The sequence below is a fragment of the Onychostruthus taczanowskii genome, unplaced genomic scaffold (genome assembly GCF_017590055.1).
Source record: "Onychostruthus taczanowskii isolate IOZ18803 unplaced genomic scaffold, ASM1759005v1 scaffold63, whole genome shotgun sequence".
Lineage (NCBI taxonomy): Eukaryota > Metazoa > Chordata > Aves > Passeriformes > Passeridae > Onychostruthus > Onychostruthus taczanowskii.
Window position 1 is genome coordinate 3,332,540 of NW_024504012.1, and position 23,317 is coordinate 3,355,856.

Here is a 23,317-nt window from a genome sequence, read left to right on the forward strand (position 1 = left end):
GAAGTCTCTAAATGAGAGAGTGAGAGAGCCTCTAACTTTAAGGTAATGAGTAGTTGTGATACAGATATATGATGTTAGAAAAGGTATTTAGGGAAAGGCATAGCTGGTTGATTTACTGACAAAAATGTTCTCTTAGGGGCATGTTATTCTACACTGCACAGATCTGCAGGAAAGGGTGAGATTTAGCATATCTCCCTCATGTAAAAAAACTGAAAACATTTGATCTGCTAAAACATCCTATTTTGATGTTTTAAGGCTGATTTGTTAAAGAAAAAAACTCCAACAACTGGGCAGTGACATGATCTCTACATTCCTCTACATGTTGTTCAAGCATTTCATATATTACATGTCAACTGTTAAGAATTTGTTGGTCATCTTCAAATCTAGCAAAGTTATGGAAAGCTCAGGGATTGCTGAGTCCCATTAAAATCCCCAGCCAGGTATCTGCTTTACCTGCATTATAGTAGAGGTCAGGTCTCTCCAGAATATCCCCCTCGTGGATGTAGGGCTCGATGGGATCATCCCCGTACAGGTACTGCTCGCTGTCGTCCATCTGCCGGCTCTCCACCATCTCCAGCCACTGAGAGTTGTGCCATCGAAACTTCTCCGTCTGGATTTTTTTAGCCCATTCCTCGTCATATTCCTGGTAACAATCACCACACAGTGGTTTAGGATCAGCTGTAGATAAAGCTGGTGTAACAGGAAATGGCAGGGAAGGCCAACATCAGCAAAAGATGTCAGTTTAGGGCCCAGTGACTTAAGTGCTCTGCTCAGCTGCGTGTTCTTTGAGCAAAAGGGATTTTGCAAGCATTGGGCATTATTTGGGTTTGTGATACAGCAGCACAATCTTCCCTTCATGGTTTGGAACTTCACTCCATCCAGAAAAAACTCTGCTTTGAACAGAACACTTCCATCAGCAGTCTCTTCATTTGGTTTAATTAAGAAGACCCAATTACTGCCAATCTTCAGGGGATTTTAAGTAATTAATTATTAACACTGGCCAAATACCCTGCACATCTTCATTAGATGAGCATTTCCTAGGACAACTAGTTATTTAAAAAATCTGTTAAAAAAAAGGCTGTGATAAAACCAATAAATTTATTTTTATTTCATGAGCTCCAGCAAGAATTCCATTTCGATTTCATGTCAAATTTTATGTATTATGTCTAACAACTACAAAAATTATAGGCAAGTAAACTCTGAGGGGAACTTCTCCAGAAAGCTGAGTAAAACAGGATATAGATTCCAGTCACTATGGAAAAACATGCAGGCATGACATTTCAATCTGGATTGCAGCCTAATTGCACTCAAGTGATTCATGTAAAGGAACACCAGCATGAAGTGAGATAGCCTATGGTCACTGCAATCAGCTGTTTGAGAAGGATCTTCTGAACAGAGCAGATCTGGGGGCTGGTGATTTCTACAGAGGGAGCACCAGCCCATGGGCAGCATTCAGTTCCTCAATCCTGCTGGGAAGATAAGGCCCAGCTATCTCTAAGAAGCTCATCAATGTATGAAATCTGCAGATGGTATCAATTTGGGAATAGTCACAAATAATGCACCACGATTTGTGCTTTTTTAAACCAAAGCATTGTGAGCAAGAATAACATCTCTAACCAGAATGTTTGTTCTTGTGGGAAGAAATACCCTTATGAAACACATCCCACTCCACTGTCTTCTAACCTAACAAAGGAGAGAAAAGTTGAAAATAATTTCTTAACTCGTGGTGGTGAACACATGATCTAGTCATACTTTCCTCAGAGATCTAAGCTGGAGTAGTTTAAGGCTTTAAAAATTTACTTAGCCCTGAAGATGACACACAATTAGTGACAATGCCTTGGTTGTGGAAGTGGGAACTTCTGACATGCCAAAGCAGATCTGTCTACAACCAGAGCCCATAAACTGGCAGACAAGGCACAATCAGCTGGCTTAGGAGCTCAGGTTATACTTCTGAAAGCTCCATAGTCTGAACTAGAGGTTTTAAATTGACTTCATATTCAACCAGCCTTGTCTTCATGGCTGTCATATGTGTTCCACAGGTAACACTCTCTGCCCTGTGCCTTTTCCACCTTTGGGCTGGTGCATAACACAAAAGCCAGCTGGCCCTGCCAGTCTGGCAAGGTGTCTCTGCCATTGCCAACAGGTATCTAGCACATCCAAAATTTCATTATTCTCAATTTCTCCAAATCCACCTCTGATCAACACTAACTCCTAGACCTTGCTAATTCCACTCCTCACCATCCTGGCACTCCTGTTCAGTGATCCTGTCCAAAACCTGGTGTCCTGCACAACTTCCACACCCAGAGCAGGTATCATCTGTGGGATCTACAGATGAATATTCTCAGTGCTTAGGGAAGCAAAATTCCACTTTCTGTCTGTCAGAATTACTGCAGCCTTAGGGAGGGAGAAAAGACAAGACCAAAACCCAACAAACACACACACCTCATACTGTTTGGAAAAGACCACCTCAGGCTATTTCTTCTTTTTTTTCCACTTTTGATTAAAAAGAGAAACTAGAAGTAACAGTAAAAACTTGGAAAAAGCAAGCTCATCACTGAGATTTATAAAATGACCCATAAAAAAAAGACAAGGCATAACTCTTAATGACGACATCTGACCAGCACCTTGGAAACAGCTCCTCTGCTGCATCTGCCAGAGCTAAGCCCTGGGCTGGCTGCTATGTCACCCTCCAGCAGCTGTGAATTACTTACAAGCTTTAGAGAAACATCTTGTAACTGCCAGAAATCATACTGCACTCTCAAGAACACTATTCCCAGAAGTCATGATTGCAAAGAAGGGGAGGAAAATAAACAAATTTAACAAACAGCAAATTAGATTAACCTCTGTGAAAGCTGAATCCCTTTTACATGATCCTGTTTACATTTCAAAGTTCTCAAAAGCCAAAAGGCCATCAGCTAAATCACCTCATTCACATTTACCATCAATGCACTTTGAAAACACTTGAATATTCCCAAAGTTACAACCCTAAACGTATCCCACTTCCTGACATCAGAGTTCCACTCACACCACTGTCTGAACGTGCTGAATATCTCTCAGAAACAGACATCAACTTCTTATATCCTTTTGCAAAAATCATTTTACATTTTTCAGATTCTAACGATTTTTCCTTCAGCTGATGACAGCAGGGCAGAGTATTCCTATATATTCTACATTTCCCATCCTATATTAAGAGGTTTAAGACTCCCAGGTATTTTTCCTCTAGCATTCATCTAAATTTTGGAAAGTGGTTATTAGCAATTGAACAGCACATTACTTAAAAACCACAATTTATCCATTCAAGTACTTTGACAACTTTGTTCTTGTTGTTCATTCCCAGTGAAAACAGCAAGGTACAAATGTTACAAAGAAGTGACTGCACCAGAACTAGATCAATGATCAGTTTTGTCAAGAGTTTCATTCTGGCAGCAATCACAGAAAAGGAAGATTTGCAGTAATCTAGAATGATTTACATAACCCCAGCATTAAATAAGTTCATTTAAGTAGTGCTAGATCAGGGATATGTCTGTAGATTTTCCACAGAAATATGCAGAACCACCACTGGGTAAATGATTAATGGAATAACATCAGAATGGAAGAAAAGCTGTAAATGCAGGACTACAGCCAAAAGGCACAAAGAAACCAAATTAAAGACATTTAGAGCAAAACAATTCCCTAAAACACTGCAAGGCTTCCAGTAATTATATTCTGAGCTATTAAATTTTTTTATTATTATTATTTTGTGGGTTTGGGTTGTTTTTTTTTTTTGTTTTGGTTGGGTTTTGGTTTTTAAACACATGAAGCACTCCTTCTTTACAAGCGAATTTCTGCAAACATGAAACCAGAAAGCTAAAAATTATGGATATACAGCTATAGCTTTGAGCCCTCCAGTCCTTTTAAATGTCAGGCTACTGGAAAAGCACTGCAAGGGAGAATGAGAAGGTGAACAGAATGTGCCTATTTTCCAGCACCACCCCCCTCAAACACCGCAGCGATGGTCAGAAACTTAAAAGGAGGAATTCTCAAAGCTGATTTTATTCTCTTTGGAGCTCCCTGACATCACTGGTTTTAACATTCGGTTTCCATAAATCCAGAAGTGTCATAGAAGATGTATGGCTTGACTCTGGGAGGAATGTGCCATCCTTTTTGAAGTTCTACTTCCAGCTTTGTTTACTACTGAACCATTGAAATATTATGAAGCGTTAACTGGCCCATTATCAGAGCATGTCTGTTCCCTATCAGGGTCCCCTTTGTCACTGGCTTCCGTCACACCTTGTATCTGATTAACACACTATAGGATAACACAGAGCTACACAGATCTGCTTTGTGTTCCCTCACAGCTGATGAAAAACAGATTTTCCTTTGCACTTTAATGTGGTTGCCCTTTAATTGGGTCTGTAATAGGGTTCATTTGATGTGATTCCTCATACTGAACCGAAACTGCTGAACAATAAGTAGAAGGCTCATTATGTTCAAGGCTCTACTTAGTGATTTGTTACATTCTTCATTAAAAACCTACTGTTTACATGAAAGAATAAATTAACCATTTATTAAGAAAGAAAAGATTTATCTTGTCTAGCTATCTGAAAGTTAGGCATGTGATTTTAACCCTGTGCCTCTATAAACCAAGGAGAGAAACACATGTTAGGGATCACCTTCTGCAGGTGTCTACCACACCTACCTTAGGATAAGTACCACTGCAGGGCAATTCCTTCACAGGCCAGGAAAAAAATCCTTCCACTGCAGGGCAATTCCTTCACAGGCCAGGAAAAAAAATCCTTCCACCACTTACACCTGTGCGACCTGAAGTCACTGCTTCACAATCAGCTTCATTACTATAAATACACTCTCTCAGGAAGCTCACAGAAATCTGACAGCTGAAACTAATGGCAAGGCAAGGAAAAAAGTAACTATTGATACCCACTAAATTTAGGTGGCTCCATAAAATGTAGGGCACCCTCAAAGTTCCTATATTGGCAGTAGCAGACTAGAGAAACTTTTTTTTTTCCCTCCCTTTTGGAGGAATGTAAGATATATCATCAGCAACCTGCTATGCAAGGAACAGATCAGTGGTTTGGCTCACCTTCCCAGTCCTACAAAGCCAGAGAGCAGGCACAGTGCTGAAAGGTAATCTGTGCAAGGCAGGTTTTATGTGAAGACAAAAACAATCAGGACATTCTTGCCCTATCTAAAGCTGCCTGTGGTTAGTCTGCTGCAGGCAGAGCCACAAGAAATAACCAGCACCAAAACACACTGCTGGCAAATTGAACCATGAACAGAGGAAACTTCAGCAGCTCAGCTGCAGGCCCAGCCCCTCGCTGCCCCTCTGCCCACCCCTGTTTTCATGTTTGCTACAGGGTAACAGGGCAACAAGATGCACCACAGAAAGGGGGTCCTGTCAAGTGAAGGGAGAACCTTTTTTCCTGGAGTGACTACAGCACTCTTCATGAAAAGAGGACACCAAGCTGGAGTCAAAGGTTATCTATTTTCAGAGCATGCTGCCTATTCAAATAAAGCCCACACCAAATCCCTGTGGTCTGCTCTTCCTTGACTCTAAGAGAGCTGGCCAACATCTCATACAGCTGGCCTCAAATCCCAGAGCACAGAGCATTCACAGCACAGTCCTGCTTCTTAGGTGAAATTCCAGCATTCCCAACATGGAGGATTTCTATCAGGGAGCTTAGCTAACACAGAAAGATGCAAGCTGTTCATTAACAATGAATTCCATACAAGGCAAACATTATTTGCCATCCATTACAAATACCCAGGGCAAAGAACAAGAGCTGGAAAAACACCTTAGGCATGAGGCCCTTCCTAAATCCCTTGGATAATGCTGTACCTATCTAAAAGATCTTTGACTGCTGCAGGAAGTATTGTGATCCACTCTTGATCATAAGAGAAACAAGATGGTCCAGCAGGTCAGGATTCAAAGCTGCAAAGGCACTGAAGAGGAAAATCATGGGAAAGGGGGAGGGTCAGACTACAGAGTCCTAGGATCTGATGATGGTTAATTAAATATCCTTTGAATAAATGAGGATTATAAACTGACTGCAATAAAACTCAGCTAGGAGCAGAAAAACAATAAGAAAACGGAGATTAGTATCTCCCTTGGCTCTTGATAATGTTGCCTAAAGTGAACAGAATAAAACCATCTCAGGTAAGCTGACATCTCTTTCCGCCAGCTTGGAGTTGCAGTTCTCCAGGCTTCTGAGGTAGGGGAAAAGGGAAATTAATTTTCTGGAGACTCCTATACCAGCTGCTGATTCCAGGCTTCCAGCTAAGCCCTGAGAGCTGCCCCATTTTAGGGGCACAAGAACACTGAACTGGCTGCTTGCTGCCAAAGCTCAGCACATGACTGAGACTGAAGCATTCTTAAATCATCAACTCTGACTTTTTCTGACAAAAGGGATATCTTGCTTCTCCCAGTGCAAAGCTGAGACTGCCCAGTATATACTGTGCTAAAGCAGCACATCTGTTTCAGTTCATCAGTGGCAGAGTCCAGCCAAGCTATATTAAACAAATCATCACTAGTGTAACATTTCCATAATTTCTGTGACAATTACTTTACTGCAGAAAGCATTTCTCCCCTAAGGCTTATAAGCCATGTGATTTTCTCCAGTGCTATTTCAATCACAGTATATACAGCTCATTGATGAGTGAAAGAAGCATTTGTCTCCCTGAGTAGAAATTATTTTCAAATCTACTCCCCAACATTTATTTTCTGATTTCCATCAGAGGACCTACTCCTGTCAACATGTGTGCAACAAGACTGAAAAGTGGAGGTATACTTGTTGTGGAGTTAGCACAGATAAGAAGTTCCATCACTCCTGGAGACTGTTCAGACACCTCAGCAGGCACTGCTGGTGTAAAACTGCTCCCCAACCAAACAACTCTGTGTTTACAGCCTGCTGTAACATTCCTTTAACACCTAGCAAGATGGGAGCTTCTGATAACTTACCCTCTTATAATTCCTACCATCACTATTTAGAATACATTGCCTTTTTTGCTTGTGATTTTTTTGTACTGAGAGACACAAGTGCAACCAGATTCCAACATGATTGAGAAAGCAATTAATTAATTAGTGGTACTCTTTGTCTACCAGAAAACAGACCACATTATGTTTCCTGTTCCCCTCAGGGGCATGGTGTTTATGCAGTTTATAACCCCAACACCCAGATAATAAAGCCAGAAAACCTTCTTGGAAAAGGAGCTCTCCTGACTCACCAGCTAACACCATTCTAAGCGTGGCATTGCTCCACAAGCGAAGAAAAATATAAATTTACCACCATGCAAGCTGCTCTCAGTCTGTGTCTGGTGTCTCCTCCTCCATCCCCAACAACCCAAGTACCACATCACTTCTTCCCTTTATTCTTCCTCAAGGCCATGAAAGTCCAGTCCAGTGCTTTTTGCAAGTTGAGGAGCCTTTCCCATCCATTAACTTAGCACTCCTCACTGACTCACGGGGACCATAAAGATTTCGTGTTCTTAGGAAGGTAAAAAAAAGCCAAGTACATTTTATTCAGATGGAAATATTGAATATGAAACTGTATTTTTGTATGTTTATTATTTTAGATTCTATACATTTTGATTAATGTTATTACAACACCCCTCACTGTAAAGCTTCCCCATATGAACAAATCATTTCCATCATTGGAAATCACACTGGCCTCAAGGTAGAACAAGTGTTTGATGCACTCAGATCATCCAGCCTCACCCAGAAGATAAAAAAAGACCTTCCACTGTTTTCATGGGAGATGTCCCTACAAAAAGCTGATTGTGTTAAACTGAACATGATGCCCATCATAAATAAGTACTAAGTGCAAATTCATCTGAGTTTAAATCTAGCCCTTAATGAATATCAACAGCAACTCTGCCTCTGGAGCAAATTTTCATTGCATATCTCCATGAAGAAAAGACAGAGCCAGCTAAAAAGAATTCCAGTTCAGAAAATGTTATTTCACTATTAAATTAGAAGACATTATTAGTGAGCATAATAGAGGAAGCCAAACTAGACTATATATAGTATTTTGCAGTGTAAGTTAGGCCTTAAACTATACTGAACTTCTCAGAGAACAAGCCGCAATACATGTAATTAAACTGAAAAAGGAACAATGCAGATGACTGAAAAAGCCATAGGTACTGCTGCTCTTGACTCAGTTAAATTGTTTTTGACTATAAAATTTAATTTCATGACAGCTACTCTATACCCAAAAGGATGCAGAGTCACTACAATCCTCAACAGCACTTGATAATTCAGTATTATTTCTTTTTTCCAATTTAGCAGTGTAACACAACTGCTCCAAAAGTTGACTGTGATCCATGGATAGTTAGACAAACTAAGCTACATAGCTAAAGGAAACCTATCCAAAAGGTGAAGACAATATTAGAGTGATTGCTCCCTCAGCAGGGGACAGCCAGCATCAGGATCGCTGCCACATTTTCTTTTTGAAAAAATATTGGCATCAGGCAATGTAGAGAAGCTGAATAAAGCTGCTGGGTAACAAGAGCCATTTGTTTGGAGAACTAAGAAATAATGAAAGCTTGGCACGCTTACGTAATGTGATTAATTTATAAAAGGCTAAAAGCACTTTTAAAAAGTGTAAAGTTAACTTGTATGAATTTTCAAAGTACACACACACTTTTTGGAAGTTCAATGCACACCCTAATGATTGTCATTGTGCCCTGAAAATTCATCTTTTATCCATATGATTAGAAAGTTGCACAAGAAAAACACTTCCAATTTGCAATATATTTAGTTCTTTTAGAATTCTCTTGTGTAAAGAGGCTCTGGAAGGATGAAGAAAGGCAGACCTACCGCTATGATATCCAGAGTGTTGTCACAGACCTTGCGGATCTCAGCGTTTTTATCGTGCATCAGGTCTATAAGGTACGCTGGAGCTTCTGCACAGCGGCTGTTAAGGAGAAAAACATTTTTTCCCCCTCCTCACAACACTGGGTTCTTCAAATTTCACTAATCTGCAGGAATTTTTCATCTCATATGGCAAGAAAGCATTTTTCAAATGCTTTAGCATTCCAGAATTGGCAAGAGATGCACCATCTTATCTTTATTTTTTTAAAGCTAGTAACCTAGGAGTCCAAAGAGGACACAAAGAACAACAACCCAAATGGCTTCTCAGATATTCCACAGAGATTAAAGGCAAAAAGAACAGGAAGAAGTGTTCTTTGTATTGTTAGCAATGTAATCACTAATTTGAGCCCTCCCAGGGCTCATTCAACCCATTCTGAATGCTTCAGTAAAATTCAACATTCACTTAAGGCCCAAACAATTTCAGATCATGCAATATTTGTATAATGGTGCAGTACAAAAAGTTTGCTTATGCTCTACATATGTTCTTCTATGAACTGTGAATTTCATTATGATTTGCATAACAAATTCAGACAGTAAATCATATAGGATAGCAAGCAATGAGTCAGCTGATCCCCCTCCTACTTCCCTTCCTGCTTCAAAGCAAACTAAGTTTTAATCTTTATTATTAATCTTACAGTCCCTTTACACACTTAGGCTGTTTGGGTTTTTTCTTCAGCTGGAATAAACATTTACAAAGAAACCTCTGAGATCATGAGGTTACTGCAAGAGAAACAGGAGTCAAACACTAGCAATGGCAAATTAAGTGCTGAATTCTAGATGTTTAATCTGTAAAAAGATACGTGTTTCCTTGATGATGACATCTCTGGTGGCTTGGTGGAACACCATCTGATAAAATACATAGATGATCTGGCAGACAAACTCATCATCTTCCTGCTGAGCTGCAAGAAGAAAAATCCACCACAATTTCAAACCTCACAAATAGATGGTTAAAGAGTTTTGGTGGTTAAAGAGTTGTGAAGGTGTGGGAAAACCCAAATCTATAAAACCACTACTCATAATCTCTCACTAAGAGAGTAACTGCTGCTCCTTCCTCATACAAACACCAACCCTGCCTTGCAAGGAAACAGCAATGTCACTGAGAGCTCCTGCTGTGCACATGGCCACTTTACCATTCAGCAGCTCGATGAGTGCAGGGATGATCCCAGATTTAGCCAGCAGAGCAGCACAGGAGTCATCCATGGACACTGTTCCAATCATGATCACCACTTCCAAAACCAGGTCATCCTCAGCAGAACCTGCTAAGGCACAAGGCAGAAGTAGGAAGTATTACCTCTCTCAGGAATTCTTAATCTACTGGAAGTTGTGTATTTATCTGCAGACATGATTCTATTCTTCAGTGTTATGTTTTCCTAAACAATCACAAATTATAAAGGTAAATGGACTCTACTCTGAGCACTCTAAATAATCTTTGAGAAAGTCTGCTTTGGAAGCCCAACCCAACTTTGTACAGACCCGGTTTCAACTTATCCTTCAGATATGGAACCAGTTTGTATTCCTTCAGCACAAGTTCCCAGTCCAGCTCTGGTAAGGTCAAATTTGCAAGTGTTCCCAGGCATTCAATCACAAATTCTTCTTCTTCCAAATTTGATATTTGAGCTGCTAAATCACCAACATATTCCTGAAGAAAATACAGCAACAAGCATTACAAATGAATAATCTGGGTTTCTGAAGAATTCACATCTCAGCCAAACTAAAGCTAGTCCTCAAAAGAAAAGAGACTTTGCTCCTGAAACAAGGACTAATAAGGCAGTTTCAATTCCAGTTGATGAATAATCCAAGAAAACATTTCAGCACTCTTCCTCTCCATCCTTCCACTTTCAAGGAATGTGGATTGTTTGTTTCAATGCTCCAAAAGCAGTTACTACAACACAGAGTTTAAAAAAGCTCTTAGAAAAAAAGGAAAAGAAGAGGGAGAAAACCATCCTGAATTAGTGGTAGTAATGGAGTCCTTTACCTGAAGATTTTAACAAATAACTAGAAGATTTTCTGAGGACATGAACAGGGGAATAATGGCTTCTACTTATTTTATACTGCTTTAAGACAGTTTGATATTCAATCCACATTGTAAAAGTATGTTTAAAATCTCCATGATTAGAATGTTGTGTTTTCCTCCTTTCTTTTGAAAGGCTGGCTTTACAGGCTCAATATTTAAACATTAAATATTTAAAATATCCACAAATAAAACACATTTAGCACAGTGGGGAAAAAAAAAAAAAAAAAAAAGCACCAGAAGATTCTCTCTAGGTCCAAAAGCAGAAACTTAGGATAACAATTGTTATGATGTTCACCCCAGCAGCTGGGGCATTTTTGTTTGTTTACTTGGGTTTGTGTGTTTGTTTTGAAACTTACTGGATAAGGCTTAAGACCTGTTTTCCCCTTAGTGGGGCATCCAAACTCTGATCTACCAGCTGAGATAGCCTTATAAAACAAAACATAAATCACCCCAGGACAGACAAGGAAACTTAAACTGCACAGTCTACAAAACAAACCACAGCAGCTCTCCAGAACCAGAATTTTCCAGAAGGATAAAAACAGAGATCACATTAGGTAAGACCTAATACTTACAATAAACTGGCTTTTAGTTGGCCCATCATGTTGTGAAATATTTCTGATCATCTTCATTAACAACGGATCCTTAAACTTCAAAGCCCGCTTCATGAGCATTTTCAAACCATTTCCTGAAAAGAAACAAGCACTTAGAAAAAAAAAAGAGGCAAGTACTGGCTGATCAAAAATCAACATGCATACAAATGCTTTAAGCTGTAAAAGTTTAGAATGAAAAAAGTGCACAGCAGTTAGTCCAGGCACAGAGACTTCTCTCCCCATTCCATGGAATAAATATGTTGTTATGGCTTTTAAAGTTTATTTACCAAAGATCAATGTGTGGGAACAGATCTGAAGTACTTGACCACACAGAACAAATTCCAGTGTTACCACCATGTTTACCCTTGCCTACCTAAAAGGTACTGCTAAGCTTGACTTCCAGCTTTAATGTCAAATTGGATCTCCCTGCTCCCCCCTTTTACAGAGCCATGCACAGAATTTTCAAGAGGAGTTTCAGGCCACAGAATTTCCTGATAGCAACTGTCCCCTTTGAAGGCCAGTAACTGACTGCAGCAGTTCCCAGGGAAAATGCTGAACAAGTGAAAGTTGGAGCTACTGAGTAATATTGTTTCATTTAAAACTGCTAGTATGAAAATAATGAAACTTTAAAAGTAATCCAGAGTTACTGCAAGAAATTCAGAACTATCTAGACCATGAACCAAAAGATTAGAAGCCAAAAGAAGCTCAATTATATTAAAAAAATTAATAGAAAGCTGCAACTGAAAGACATCATTGCTATTCATTTGATATGATTTGAATTGATCAATCATGATTGATTAATTTGTGTTTCACTGGTAGGTGAAACACCAATCAGTCAAAGACAGATTTTAGGCATCAGGCAGAATAAAATCCTGATGTCTCCACACAGCTATAGTTTTCCATAGCCATGTCATCAGCCTGTTTTTCAGAACTGTGTGCATGCACAAGAGGTGTGGGCATCTCCCTCAAGTGTCATTCCTGCCACCAAGAGCAAATTGTGAGGAGGATGTGGCTATTTGCTTGCAATCATTACCCAAACAGATGCATTTTATTTTTAAAAAACACATATCTACATTTATAAATAACTCGAATATACATAATTTACATATATAAGTGTAATAAAGGAAAATATACAAAGTGTTGTCATCTCTAAACCCCCCCAGCAAAACCTCAGTCCAGTTACCTTCACAGATGAGCTGCACATTTCTTTTGTTGGCAGCAAGGTTAATACAGAAAGAAATAAGTTCCAGGTCAACTCTCTCATCAGGACATTCAAAAAGCATCTTCATTAACTGCCAAGAAACACAAGCACATTTGGGTCATTAATCTTTCCACAACATTAGAAAAGCAGTGTTAGGATATCAACTACATTATCTTTTTAAAAAATTTGTATTCAGCATTTCTGCAAGAACAGTGAAAGTTACACAGGTCAGGGGCACGACATGTATAGCTCCATTATTTAGGGATAACAATTCTTCAAAGTGCCAAAAATGGCAATCACTCATCACCTTAAATTAACTTGGCTTAGTTACGTTTTATTGCTACCACTCAAATTTTTGTTTGAATGGTTTTTAGTATTTGTGAATGGATAAATTTATTTTGAAAGCTTAGGTGAATTTAATATAGGAAAAAAAAACACCCACAACTTAATTTTGCAGAAAGTCAGATTAATACCTACTAGCTTCATAAAATTATGACTCTAAACAGGTACTTAACTGCAAAATAATTCTGCTACTATTTTGCAGTGAGTTACTCCATTGACAGGCAGTTTTAGCTGTCTCTGCAGCACTGTACTTTTTCTCTTTGCAGCTTCCAGCTAAAGCTGAACACTGCCACATCCCACAGACTCCTCAGCAGTAATCCCATTCTTCTGGTAACATTAATGCAAGTAGACAATCATCTATAATCCTGTTCAAACTGTTCAGCCAATGTCAGTGAATTCCCAGGTGATTCCCAAGGCTCCTAACCCATGGGCTGCCATCATTTGACACACCTGGCCCTGTACTGTCCATTACATCACAGGCTGCCTATCCTGGCTCATTTGGCTCAACAGGAACAGGTTTTGAAATGGCATTTGGAATATATGAACATGACTGAAATAAACCCATTTCTTTTCCCTCTGGTTCCAGTCCTGGCAGACAAGCCCTGCACAAATTCAGGGCTGGGGACACCACCTTGTTTGCTTCTAAAACCCACTCAGTCCACAAGACATGGTTAGATTATAATGCAAACCAGTGTGATGACAAGACTGAGATTACTGGAAGAAGAAACAACTAAGCCTGAAGATAAGCAGGACAAAGTACAAAAACTGCAGCTCAAAAAGGGCTGGGAGGACAAGAAAGCAACACATAATCATTAAATTTAATGATTAACTAATCATTAAATACTTGTGTGCTTGCCCCCTGGTGGAAAGACAAGTTTGTAATGCATTAAAAGCTAGAGAAAGTAGGTGAAGAATCCATTTAAACAGGACAAAATAAAAAGAAACAATAGGATTGCAGGAATTCCCTCCAAATTACTTTACTCCAGCCATTCTGTAGGTTTACCTATTATCAGATATCAGGCTCTCATTCCAAACAGAACCAAAACACCCCCAAAATAAAAACTACATTACAAGATGGCTATTTATGTCTTTCCTGAGACTTTCATGTACTCATTTAAAAGCTATCATTGATTCTTCCTCCTTTTCTTAAAAAGGTAGAATCAGATTTCTCTAGGTTGTTTTAAGAACTTATAAAATCCCTGGTTTATTAAATCCTTAAGCCTGACAGTCACATAAGAGGGAATTAACAGAGAAGAAAATTGCCATTTAACAAGTAGAACACGAGCATTCAAAAATCACCCCCTGCAACTCTTCTGTTACAAAACCTTTAAAAACAGATTTTTAAAACCCTTCAAATAATTTGAAGGGAAACATTCTCATTACTTACACAATACAAATCTGTGGAAATTAAATGTTTAACAAGATGGGATTACACTGTTAATTACTGAACTACTTCTCTATAAAAGAAAAAATATATCCAGTTTCAATTAAAGCCGTTCAAATTTTAAAATAATAGTTTCATACGAGCTCCATGTTTCCCATTATGTCTTCATTTAATTTGATTGCTTCTTGTGCCACTTCAAAAGGAAGAGTAATTGCTGCCAAATAGGAAATATTAAAATTAAATTTGTTCTGCTTTTACTATGTCCATTGTCATCTTTTACTGATTTAACAGGAAGGCAGTAAAAAGACTGCAGCATGTGCAATGAAGAGGCAGTAGTGTTCAATCAGACAAGTCCCATATTGAGTATCAGATACCACAGACCAGCACTGAAATCACTGTGTCTAGACTCTCTGGCACCTGCCTTCACTTATTTACCAGTGACCAGAGGCCAACCCCCACAGCTCTGCGTTCACATACACCTCTGTCCAACCCCCTCCCCAAGCCCAGCTCCAACATCTTTGAATGATTATGCCAGAACTGCATGCCTCAGGAATCTCTCCTGAGCGGCTACTCCCAACTCTGCTGTTTGAAGTGATGCTCTGGTTTCTGAACTTCAGCAGATAATGGCGGACAGGAGCAAAGGGGGCTGTCAAGAGAGGACGTTTACCAGCATTAAGCTGAAAAGAAGCTTAGAGATCAAAGAGGGCCCAAACAGGACAAGCGTGGTGGAAAACATGTGGGCAGCTTTGGAGGACCTTGCACACCGCTCTGCGGTAAAATATTAAATATCACCATGACATCACTGCCTAACCATGCCCTTTGATTGGCCAGGTTATTACCAATAAAGGCTTTTATAAGCATCTGGATGGCATTTGCACCTATTTAAACAAAACACGCATTGCTGAGGTCTAAACAAGAATGAACTGTTAATACTCACTTTTAACTGTTACTAGAGTAGCACCCACTAACTCCTGCAATCCACAAGGATGTTTGCCCGGGACAGCACGCGCGAGCCCTGGGCAAGCACTTCATGCAGCCAGAATCACCACAAGGCCTGCTTCCTCCAAGCACTTCCTACTGCTGCTAAACATTAATTAGTACCTGTTGACGAACACCTTTCCTCAAAAAGAGACAAACCCACACAAGGGTGTATACCACAGCTGAAAAGAGATTTTGGGTCTCTTGGGTAGAATTAGATAGCAGTGAGTCCTTTTAAAACAGTCATTTTCTTTTCCTGATGCCTTATCCACTTCCTAATGCTTTCTGCTACCATCCTAATTTTGAACATTCATTAGTAAAATTTCAGCTCTGGTTGCTCAGCTTCTTTTTCAACAGTGTGCAGAAGTGACCTGTGAAGCATCAATAGCCACAGTTATACTTTGCAGCTTTGTTGTTTACTTCACTAAAGCCCAGCGAAGGCAGCAGAATTGAAGCCCAGGCAGAATTGTTTGCTGCTCCAGCAGCCTTTGGACACAGCTCTGTAAGCACTGGGGGTCCAGGAGTCATACCAAGATTCCATGAAAACACCTCACAAGCAGGTCCCAAGACACCGGTGCAGGAATCTGAGTTTTGCTGGTAAGTGCTAGAACAAAGTAGGTCCCTTATATTACACAAATGCCCTAAAAATAATTGCTTCTTGTGGTAGAAAAGACAGCAAGATGTTTACTAGACCACTCTGTAACATGTATTAGTTATTCCCACCAGTTCTCCCCTCTCTGTTATCCAAAATCATCTTGTGTACGTGGAAAAACTTCACCGATTTTGCCATAAGATAATGACCAGAAGCATTCTGGTAACTCTTCCATGACAACTTTCCATTCTGGAAGTATTTGATGTTAAAAACCCATTTGGCAGGAAAGAAGATGCCATGGTGCAATTCTGAAAAAGCTACTAAAGAGCTTTTACATTTGGGCAACATAGGCTTTCTCAACTCCAGTCTTGCCAGGGCTGAGAAAAAGGTCAGTATGAGAGGACTTGGTACTTGAGAAAAACAAAAAAACCCAAACCAACAAAAAACAACAAAACACATGCACACAAAAAACCAAACATACTCACAAAACCCCAAACCCCATGATATTGTGTCTGCTAGAGTCAATGAGTTAAGTAACAAAATGCAGGCTGAAAGATCAGTGAAGAGCCTTCCACAGTCATCAAGCCTCCCTTGCTGTACATGCCTGCAGTTGGAAAAGGAATTGTCATGTAGGAATGTAACCCTCCTTGGCTGGTTTCCAGTTCATATCCTGCAATATTGGAGACACTGAAATTTTGATACCCAATGGGATCAGGCAAGAATGCCTTCTAAAACTGCAAAGGAAATACTTTCCACTACGTTCCCCAAGGAGCTGCTTTGCACAAGCTTTAATCTCTCTCAAGCATTCCCAATCTTCTGTAGGAATCCTCCGGGTCACCTGTAATTTCAGCAGTTCACCGGTGCAGCTCAAGTGTCAGCAGCAGTGACAGGAATCGGTCACCTCTGCTTTTGCTGGGGACCGTGAAAACGCAAAGAACAGTCCCTGCCTGAGGAGGGGGTGCCCCAGGGCCAGGCAGCACCGTGGCTGTTCCCTTTGTCACCTGCGGGTGTCAGTGCGAGCTCTGCCATGAGCCAGGGAGGAGGGAAGATGGATCTTATCAGCTCATCACGTACCTGAGGGATACAGTCTGTGTATGCAAACATCGATTTAAAGCAATCGTCCATGCTGATGTGATACAGAATGCAAATCGCTACTTTTTTGTTATTTTCGTTTCCTAGAAGGAGAAAAAAAAATATTACTCTGAGAATTTTTAGCTGTCATTAAATACTGAAAGGAGGAAAATGAAAAGCAGAACAATCCTAGCTAATGGAGGGAAAATTTAAATCAGAAATGACATGTTAATGAAAGGGTCTTGGCCTGGCCTAGCCAAATGAACCACATATTAGTGCAAAGAGGGAACCAGGGCAATGGTAAATATTCCTTCCTCTTCCCAGCACCTCAAAACACTTCCTCTAACCCCACTTTGCAAGGTATTTATTTTGTGAAAGGAATGCTTAATAATGACTGGCCATCCAGAGAAAGGCTTAATCTTTCTAGTTTCCAGCTAGAAAATTAAGATTTAGCTGTGGATATTCCTATTGAAATTAATAAATAATGCACCAGTGCCAGAGAGAAAACAAGAACTACCAGTAAGAGGTGTTGTAGAAGGAATCCACTGCCTTTCAAGCAAATACTTGTTGTTTTACTCTCCTAAATAACAATATTATCCCACTGTTGCCTTTTGTGTTTCATACACATCAAACACTACATCAGTGTATTTTCATAGTGATATTTACCAAAGAGAAAGACTCCTGAGGAAAACTGGAGCAGTTAATGCGAGTGGGTGTGAAGCATTTAACTGAAAGGTTCTCTAAAATCAACTTACACAAACATACAAATGTTTAAGAACAACACAGACAAATTTGCTTCTGACTCACTGCTGAAACCCACTGAGCATTCTCAAGTTCTCCTCTAGCCCTGCAGGAGCAGGATATTGGCTATGTATGGGATAAACCCTGCATCTCAATGTGTACATTAGTTAAACCAGGATGTGATAAGGTCACCAACTCCAGATTCATTCACAGTTCTTACACAACTCATCAGCAATACCCTACCTCCCACTTCTATTTAAGCTAAGTCAGAAAATATCTGTGTAATAATTTGGCAAAGCACAAAGACCTCAAACAGGGACATTCTCCTTCTGCATACATCACTGGGAGCTGGAATTTCCTTTGAGCAGCAAGCATATGATGCCTTTATGCTGAGAATGAGCCCTTTTCAAAACTGAGGTATCCAGAGAGACCCATGAAAGCCCTCTGGCAATTGCCAAACAAGTGAGTGAAGTATTCTTAGCCACGTTAAACCTAAAATCAGAGCTGACCTTTCAAATCTTTTTAGAGTTTTACTGCTTGAAAAAATATAAGTGGTATCACAATCTTCCATACATTTAATAGCAGGAGGAAGGGTAATGCCCCAATGTGAAAGCTACCCTGATAATTATGAAAATAAACGCACAGAAGGTACCAGCAAACAAAATGAAGTGTGTGTTCTCTTTAGTGCTTCTCCTGTGACTGGTCACCTTACCTACCTATTCACCTGCAGAAACATTGGGAAAACAATCATTTCATGAAAAAAACTTCCCACACATAAAGGTTTCTTCTATATAAATTTAGAAGTTTACAGAAGAAATTATTCCTCCAAATTTCATGGGTCTAAGGAAAAAAAAAATCTGTTTACACTGCTCTTAACACTCCATGCCCACATTTAGGACTCAAACACAAGACTCAATTTACAATTACACCTAGCTCAATAATACAGGAAACTGTGTGAAGTAAAAGGTAAGGCAGTATAAAAGAGAGAAAAGCTCCCCAAAACACCAACAAGAAAAACTGGAAAAAAGTTTGACCAGACCTTCAGCACATATGAACTGCCAGACCATTAACAAGAATGATGCTAAATGTTACTGTTTAACCTCTGTCCTGTGTGGGCTTTTTCTTCCTCCTTTCATTTGTGCTAACATAAAGCATCAGTGAAGGTAGAGTTTTACAATTGGTAAGCTCAGCAGCTTCTTTGTATTTGGCAATATTAGTGGCTTATTTTCAACCATAATAGGCTGATAGAACAGTAAAGGCTTCTGTTTTCTTTCTTAGAGGAAACTCTGCATGATCTTCTAACCCTTTTTTTTTTTTTTTTTTTCAAAAATCTAGCTGGTCACAATTACCTTCTGATGCCTAAACACCACCTTGGGTGTCAGTGCTAAATGACAGCCTCAATTTCAAAACTACCAAAAATAATCAGAAATACCCAGATACTCAACCTAAAGTGTGAAGAATATGTGGAGTCCAAATAAACTTATTTTATCTGAATGAAGTCCTAAACAGTTGCTTTCTAATGACTAGCACTTAAATCATTCTCCAAAAAGTGCATTCCATAAGATACATTTCATGACACACAAAAGGCAAACACAGTTACAGTTTCCAAGAGAAGAACTGAATTTAAATTTCTCCTTGCTGTGCAGTTACCTGACCCATTTTCCCTGAACTGCCCTGTCCTATTGTCAGTGGGGGAAGAGAGAAGGGTTTAAAGCATTTCAAGTCACAACCAACCATTGCACAGCCTCAGCAAGGAAGTACTTTTCAATTTTGAGTAAAACAAGTGAGTTCTACTAACTTGAGGATAAAGGTAAACTACAGAACAAAAGCTGAAGGCAAACAGTCTGCAACTAACCCATCTTTTAAGTATTTAATGGTGTATGTGTTTTAAGTTTAACTTAATTTTAATTTCCCAGAAAGGAAGAGATTTCAGGCTGATGTCTGCAAGTTTCACTGGTCTATGTTCCCTATGCATGCACTTAGGAAGGAAAAGCAGAACCTTGTGATTTTGTAAGTTCTCACACCAAAACAGGGACAATTCCTGAGCCAGAGAGTAAAACACTGCAGGAGAATCAAAAGGAGATGGTTGTTCCTAAGCCCATGATTTAACACAACTGTTCATCTCATGCTCACTTGGGAAGCACACAGCCTGCAGGAAAGTTGACTGGAGACCAGGTAGAAGGAGCTGGTTGAAGATTAGGAATGGGACAGACACAGCAGGTAAAGCATTTTAAACTCAAAGCATCACCTGCAGGCTAAAGGTTACACACAAAGGGAAGAAGTGACAGATTCTGAAAAACCTACCAACTCAATTCTCATTCTTTCACATGGGTACTTCACTTCCAAAAATATCAACTGGCAGCTGCTGACTTGAATATGTCAGTACCAAGCTTCCTTTTTCTGATTATTTTCTACTCATCTGACTGCTAATTAATTAACCCTGAGTCAAGCATTGCATAAAGACTTGGCTGTAAAAATTTCAAACCCTGCCCAGCAGCTGGCTGGAAAACAGCTTTCCAAAGCACCCAAGTGATACCTTTTCTGCTATTTTTGACCACTGCTGAAGGCCACACGTGAAAAAGCAGACATGCAAGGAAGACTTCCTTATGACTGGGCAGAGTAAGGATCAATTATTACCCTAACTAGAAAAGGCAAGAGAAAAAAACCCCAAAAAACAGATCTCTGCCAAATGTGTTCATAAAAATCACCAAAGTTTTGGTGGGGTGCCAGAAAATTGTGGCCTACAAATGCTGGTAAGTTTTGAGCATCAAGCTTTTTATGACTGAAGGTGGAATAGCCAAATGGCCTGAAGCAGTAAGGGCAGCCCTGGAAAATAATGGCCTAGTCATTATGGATTCTTCTGGTATTTATAATAAAACATGAATCATAATGAACTCATTGGATATTAAATGTGGGGGTCACAAGCACTTTGATAGGATTTCCACGAGAATCTACCATTAATTAACCAAACAATTATTTGAAAGTGTAACTGAATTAGCCTTAGTTCTTATACAGCCATTCCTGAGAAATTGGTCATTCCCAGCTGAGTGCAGTTAATGCCTTAACAAACCAGTCATTAACTGCAGTTACTGATTTTGTGGGAATTATTGTGTTATAAAATACACTCAACAGTTTATAGAAACAATACTTAAGATTTTTTTTTTTTTTTTTTTTTTTGCAGCTGTAGTTCAGCTGGAGCAGATGGGATGGAAAAATATCAGGTCCCTGGGGCTGTTTTCACAACTAGTTTTCTGCAAATTAGAGAGGGAAATAAATACATGATGGGTTCTGAGTTCAAAATGGCTTCAGATTTTTAGCCTTTGAACATTAATAAGAAGCCATGTGCCAGTTCTGGGGACCAAAGCTTGAATTGCATGTTTAGTTCTTACTATGGTTAAAGATCTAAATAGTATTAGTAGCAGAGGCTAAAGAAAAAATATGATTTCTTGATCACAAGATCAAGTCCTACATTTTGGTTGACTTTGTGAGCTTAACATAAAAAATCCTCCATTAGCTCCATTACAAAAAGAGAAACCCTAAAGCTGTAAAACTGAATTGCCAGTCTCAGCAGCAGCATTCAGCTTTCAAACGCTGAAGTAAAGAGGAGAATATAAATTATGGACTAAATTATTCAAATATAACACTATCAGTAAATCCAGCAGCCATCACTTCTAATGGAATAATCAATGTCTCCACATTAGATATGAAATATGCCCTATCCCACCCATGTGCAAAACATTAACAACACTAAATCAAAACCAGAACACAAATGAAGATAAATACCTGTTAAAACAGCACAGTGAATCTTTATTTCAGTTTCAAACTCTAACACCCTAATGTGATCTGCTGCAGAATTAGGCAAGCAAGAAATCTAGATTATTAGAAATGCCACAAACTGAGTATCAGACCTATGTCTGTATCACCCTAATGTCAGAAAACAGATTCATCAAGGGTTTATTCAAATGTATCATAATTAGCAGTGATTCTAGGAAGAAAGTGATAGAAAGATATCTCCACTTACCTCTATCCCATATCTTTCCTCACAACCAGCTCTGAAACAGTTGGACTGAGTTAGTCCATGTGTGCTCTAGACACATATTGGTTTGATTTACATATGTAAATATAAATCGTATTGGCTATATCAGTTTATTTTATCAAGAGAAACTGAAAGAATTTTCAAATCTGCTCAGACTCAAGGAGACTAGACATTGTAAATAAAACATTATGATAGTAATTACATACTAATAACCCCTCCTGTGTCCTCTTTATGTTATTTAAAACTGGCTTCATACCATGAGCCTAATTTAAAATTGCAATGTTGAAATGGTTGGGTTTGGGGTTTAGTTTTTTGGGGTTTTTTTCCCCCCTTCACTCAAAGAACTCAGTACATGCCACATCTGAAACCTGGTTACAATTTTTTCCTAGGAAACAAAAAAACCCAAAACTTTAGTGAGGAATCCTAAAGGACTAAAAAGTGACTAATTTGAGTTATTTAATGTTGCAGCACAAGAAAAAACAAAGCTGCATGTCTGGAACCTCAAGCTCCATTTCTTTGCCTGGAACTCCATGCAAGACAGACTGAAAAATATTCAGTAACCACCTCAGTGTAGCACTGCCACTCAGAAAGACTGGTAATTAACACACTGCTGTAATTGTGTGTCCTTTTTGAGGCAAAACATGCCCATTTTTTTGTCCTTAGGATGGGCCATAGCCAATCATACTTGAACTCATGACTCCACTCAGAAACTGGAAGCTGATTAGTTGCAATATCCCACATACCTCACAAAGCAGAAAGAAATCAACTAAAAATTCAGATTAGACAGAAATCAAGAGGCAATAGGATTATCCCTGAAAGAAGCTGGTAAAGCTGCTTCTCTTTTCTCCACAGAAGTATTATGTTTTGGGTTAGGCTATGACCAAGAAAGAAAGCAAGAGACAAAAAAGGGTTAAGGACTGTTATTACCAGAAACTAGAAATCAGAACAGGTTCTCAGTCTGATTCAAACGAAGGAAACACACACTTCCAAACTGGGAAAAAAAATCTGAGCAAAGATCTTCTAGAAGTCTCCACCATGCTACACAGATTAAATGGAAATGTACAGGACATGTATAATTTTTGCCACTATGATTTCATTGAAGTACATCAACTGCTCTGATTAAAATTACTAGAAAATATTGAGACTTTTTGGATCTAAACACACCTTTCTAATCTAGTTTGGCATTCAGAGGGAAAGGAAATAGGTGGAGGTTTTCTGTGCTCCTCTGAATGGATGGTGCAGCTGGATTCCAACATGCTCCTGCTTGGAGGAGGAACAAACCCAATGCAGGATGGGTTCTCTTGCCTTGACAAAGGGATGATTCACCACTCTGAAATGGAAACTGGTTTTACTCGTCTTGAAGATGCTGAAGTACAAAGTTGAGGTTCAAATCTACTAGGCCCCAAAAGTGGACTTAAATATTGGTTGAGCTTTTGAGTCTTCCACACAGCAAGAACTGAACTCCATATTCTTCAAGCACCCATTTAAAAGAGTTTGAAAAG

The 23,317-nt window shown here is 39.3% G+C and overlaps 1 protein-coding gene across 3 annotated transcripts in view; it reads right to left on the minus strand.

The window, feature by feature from the left end:
- Window positions 1–23,317, minus strand: part of KIFAP3 (kinesin associated protein 3) — a 68,324-nt gene that overhangs the window by 24,735 nt on the left and 20,272 nt on the right. For 2 of the 3 annotated variants that reach the window (XM_041420118.1, XM_041420120.1), the window contains exons 11-18: window positions 17,042–17,142; window positions 12,654–12,762; window positions 11,453–11,565; window positions 10,340–10,505; window positions 9,997–10,125; window positions 9,667–9,765; window positions 8,813–8,898; window positions 454–643 (exon numbers count right to left, since the gene is read on the minus strand). In XM_041420118.1, coding sequence (XP_041276052.1) covers window positions 454–643; window positions 8,813–8,898; window positions 9,667–9,765; window positions 9,997–10,125; window positions 10,340–10,505; window positions 11,453–11,565; window positions 12,654–12,762; window positions 17,042–17,142 — 993 coding nt within the window. The remainder of the gene's footprint in view (window positions 1–453; window positions 644–8,812; window positions 8,899–9,666; window positions 9,766–9,996; window positions 10,126–10,339; window positions 10,506–11,452; window positions 11,566–12,653; window positions 12,763–17,041; window positions 17,143–23,317) is intronic. The other variant, XM_041420119.1, reaches the window with a different exon arrangement.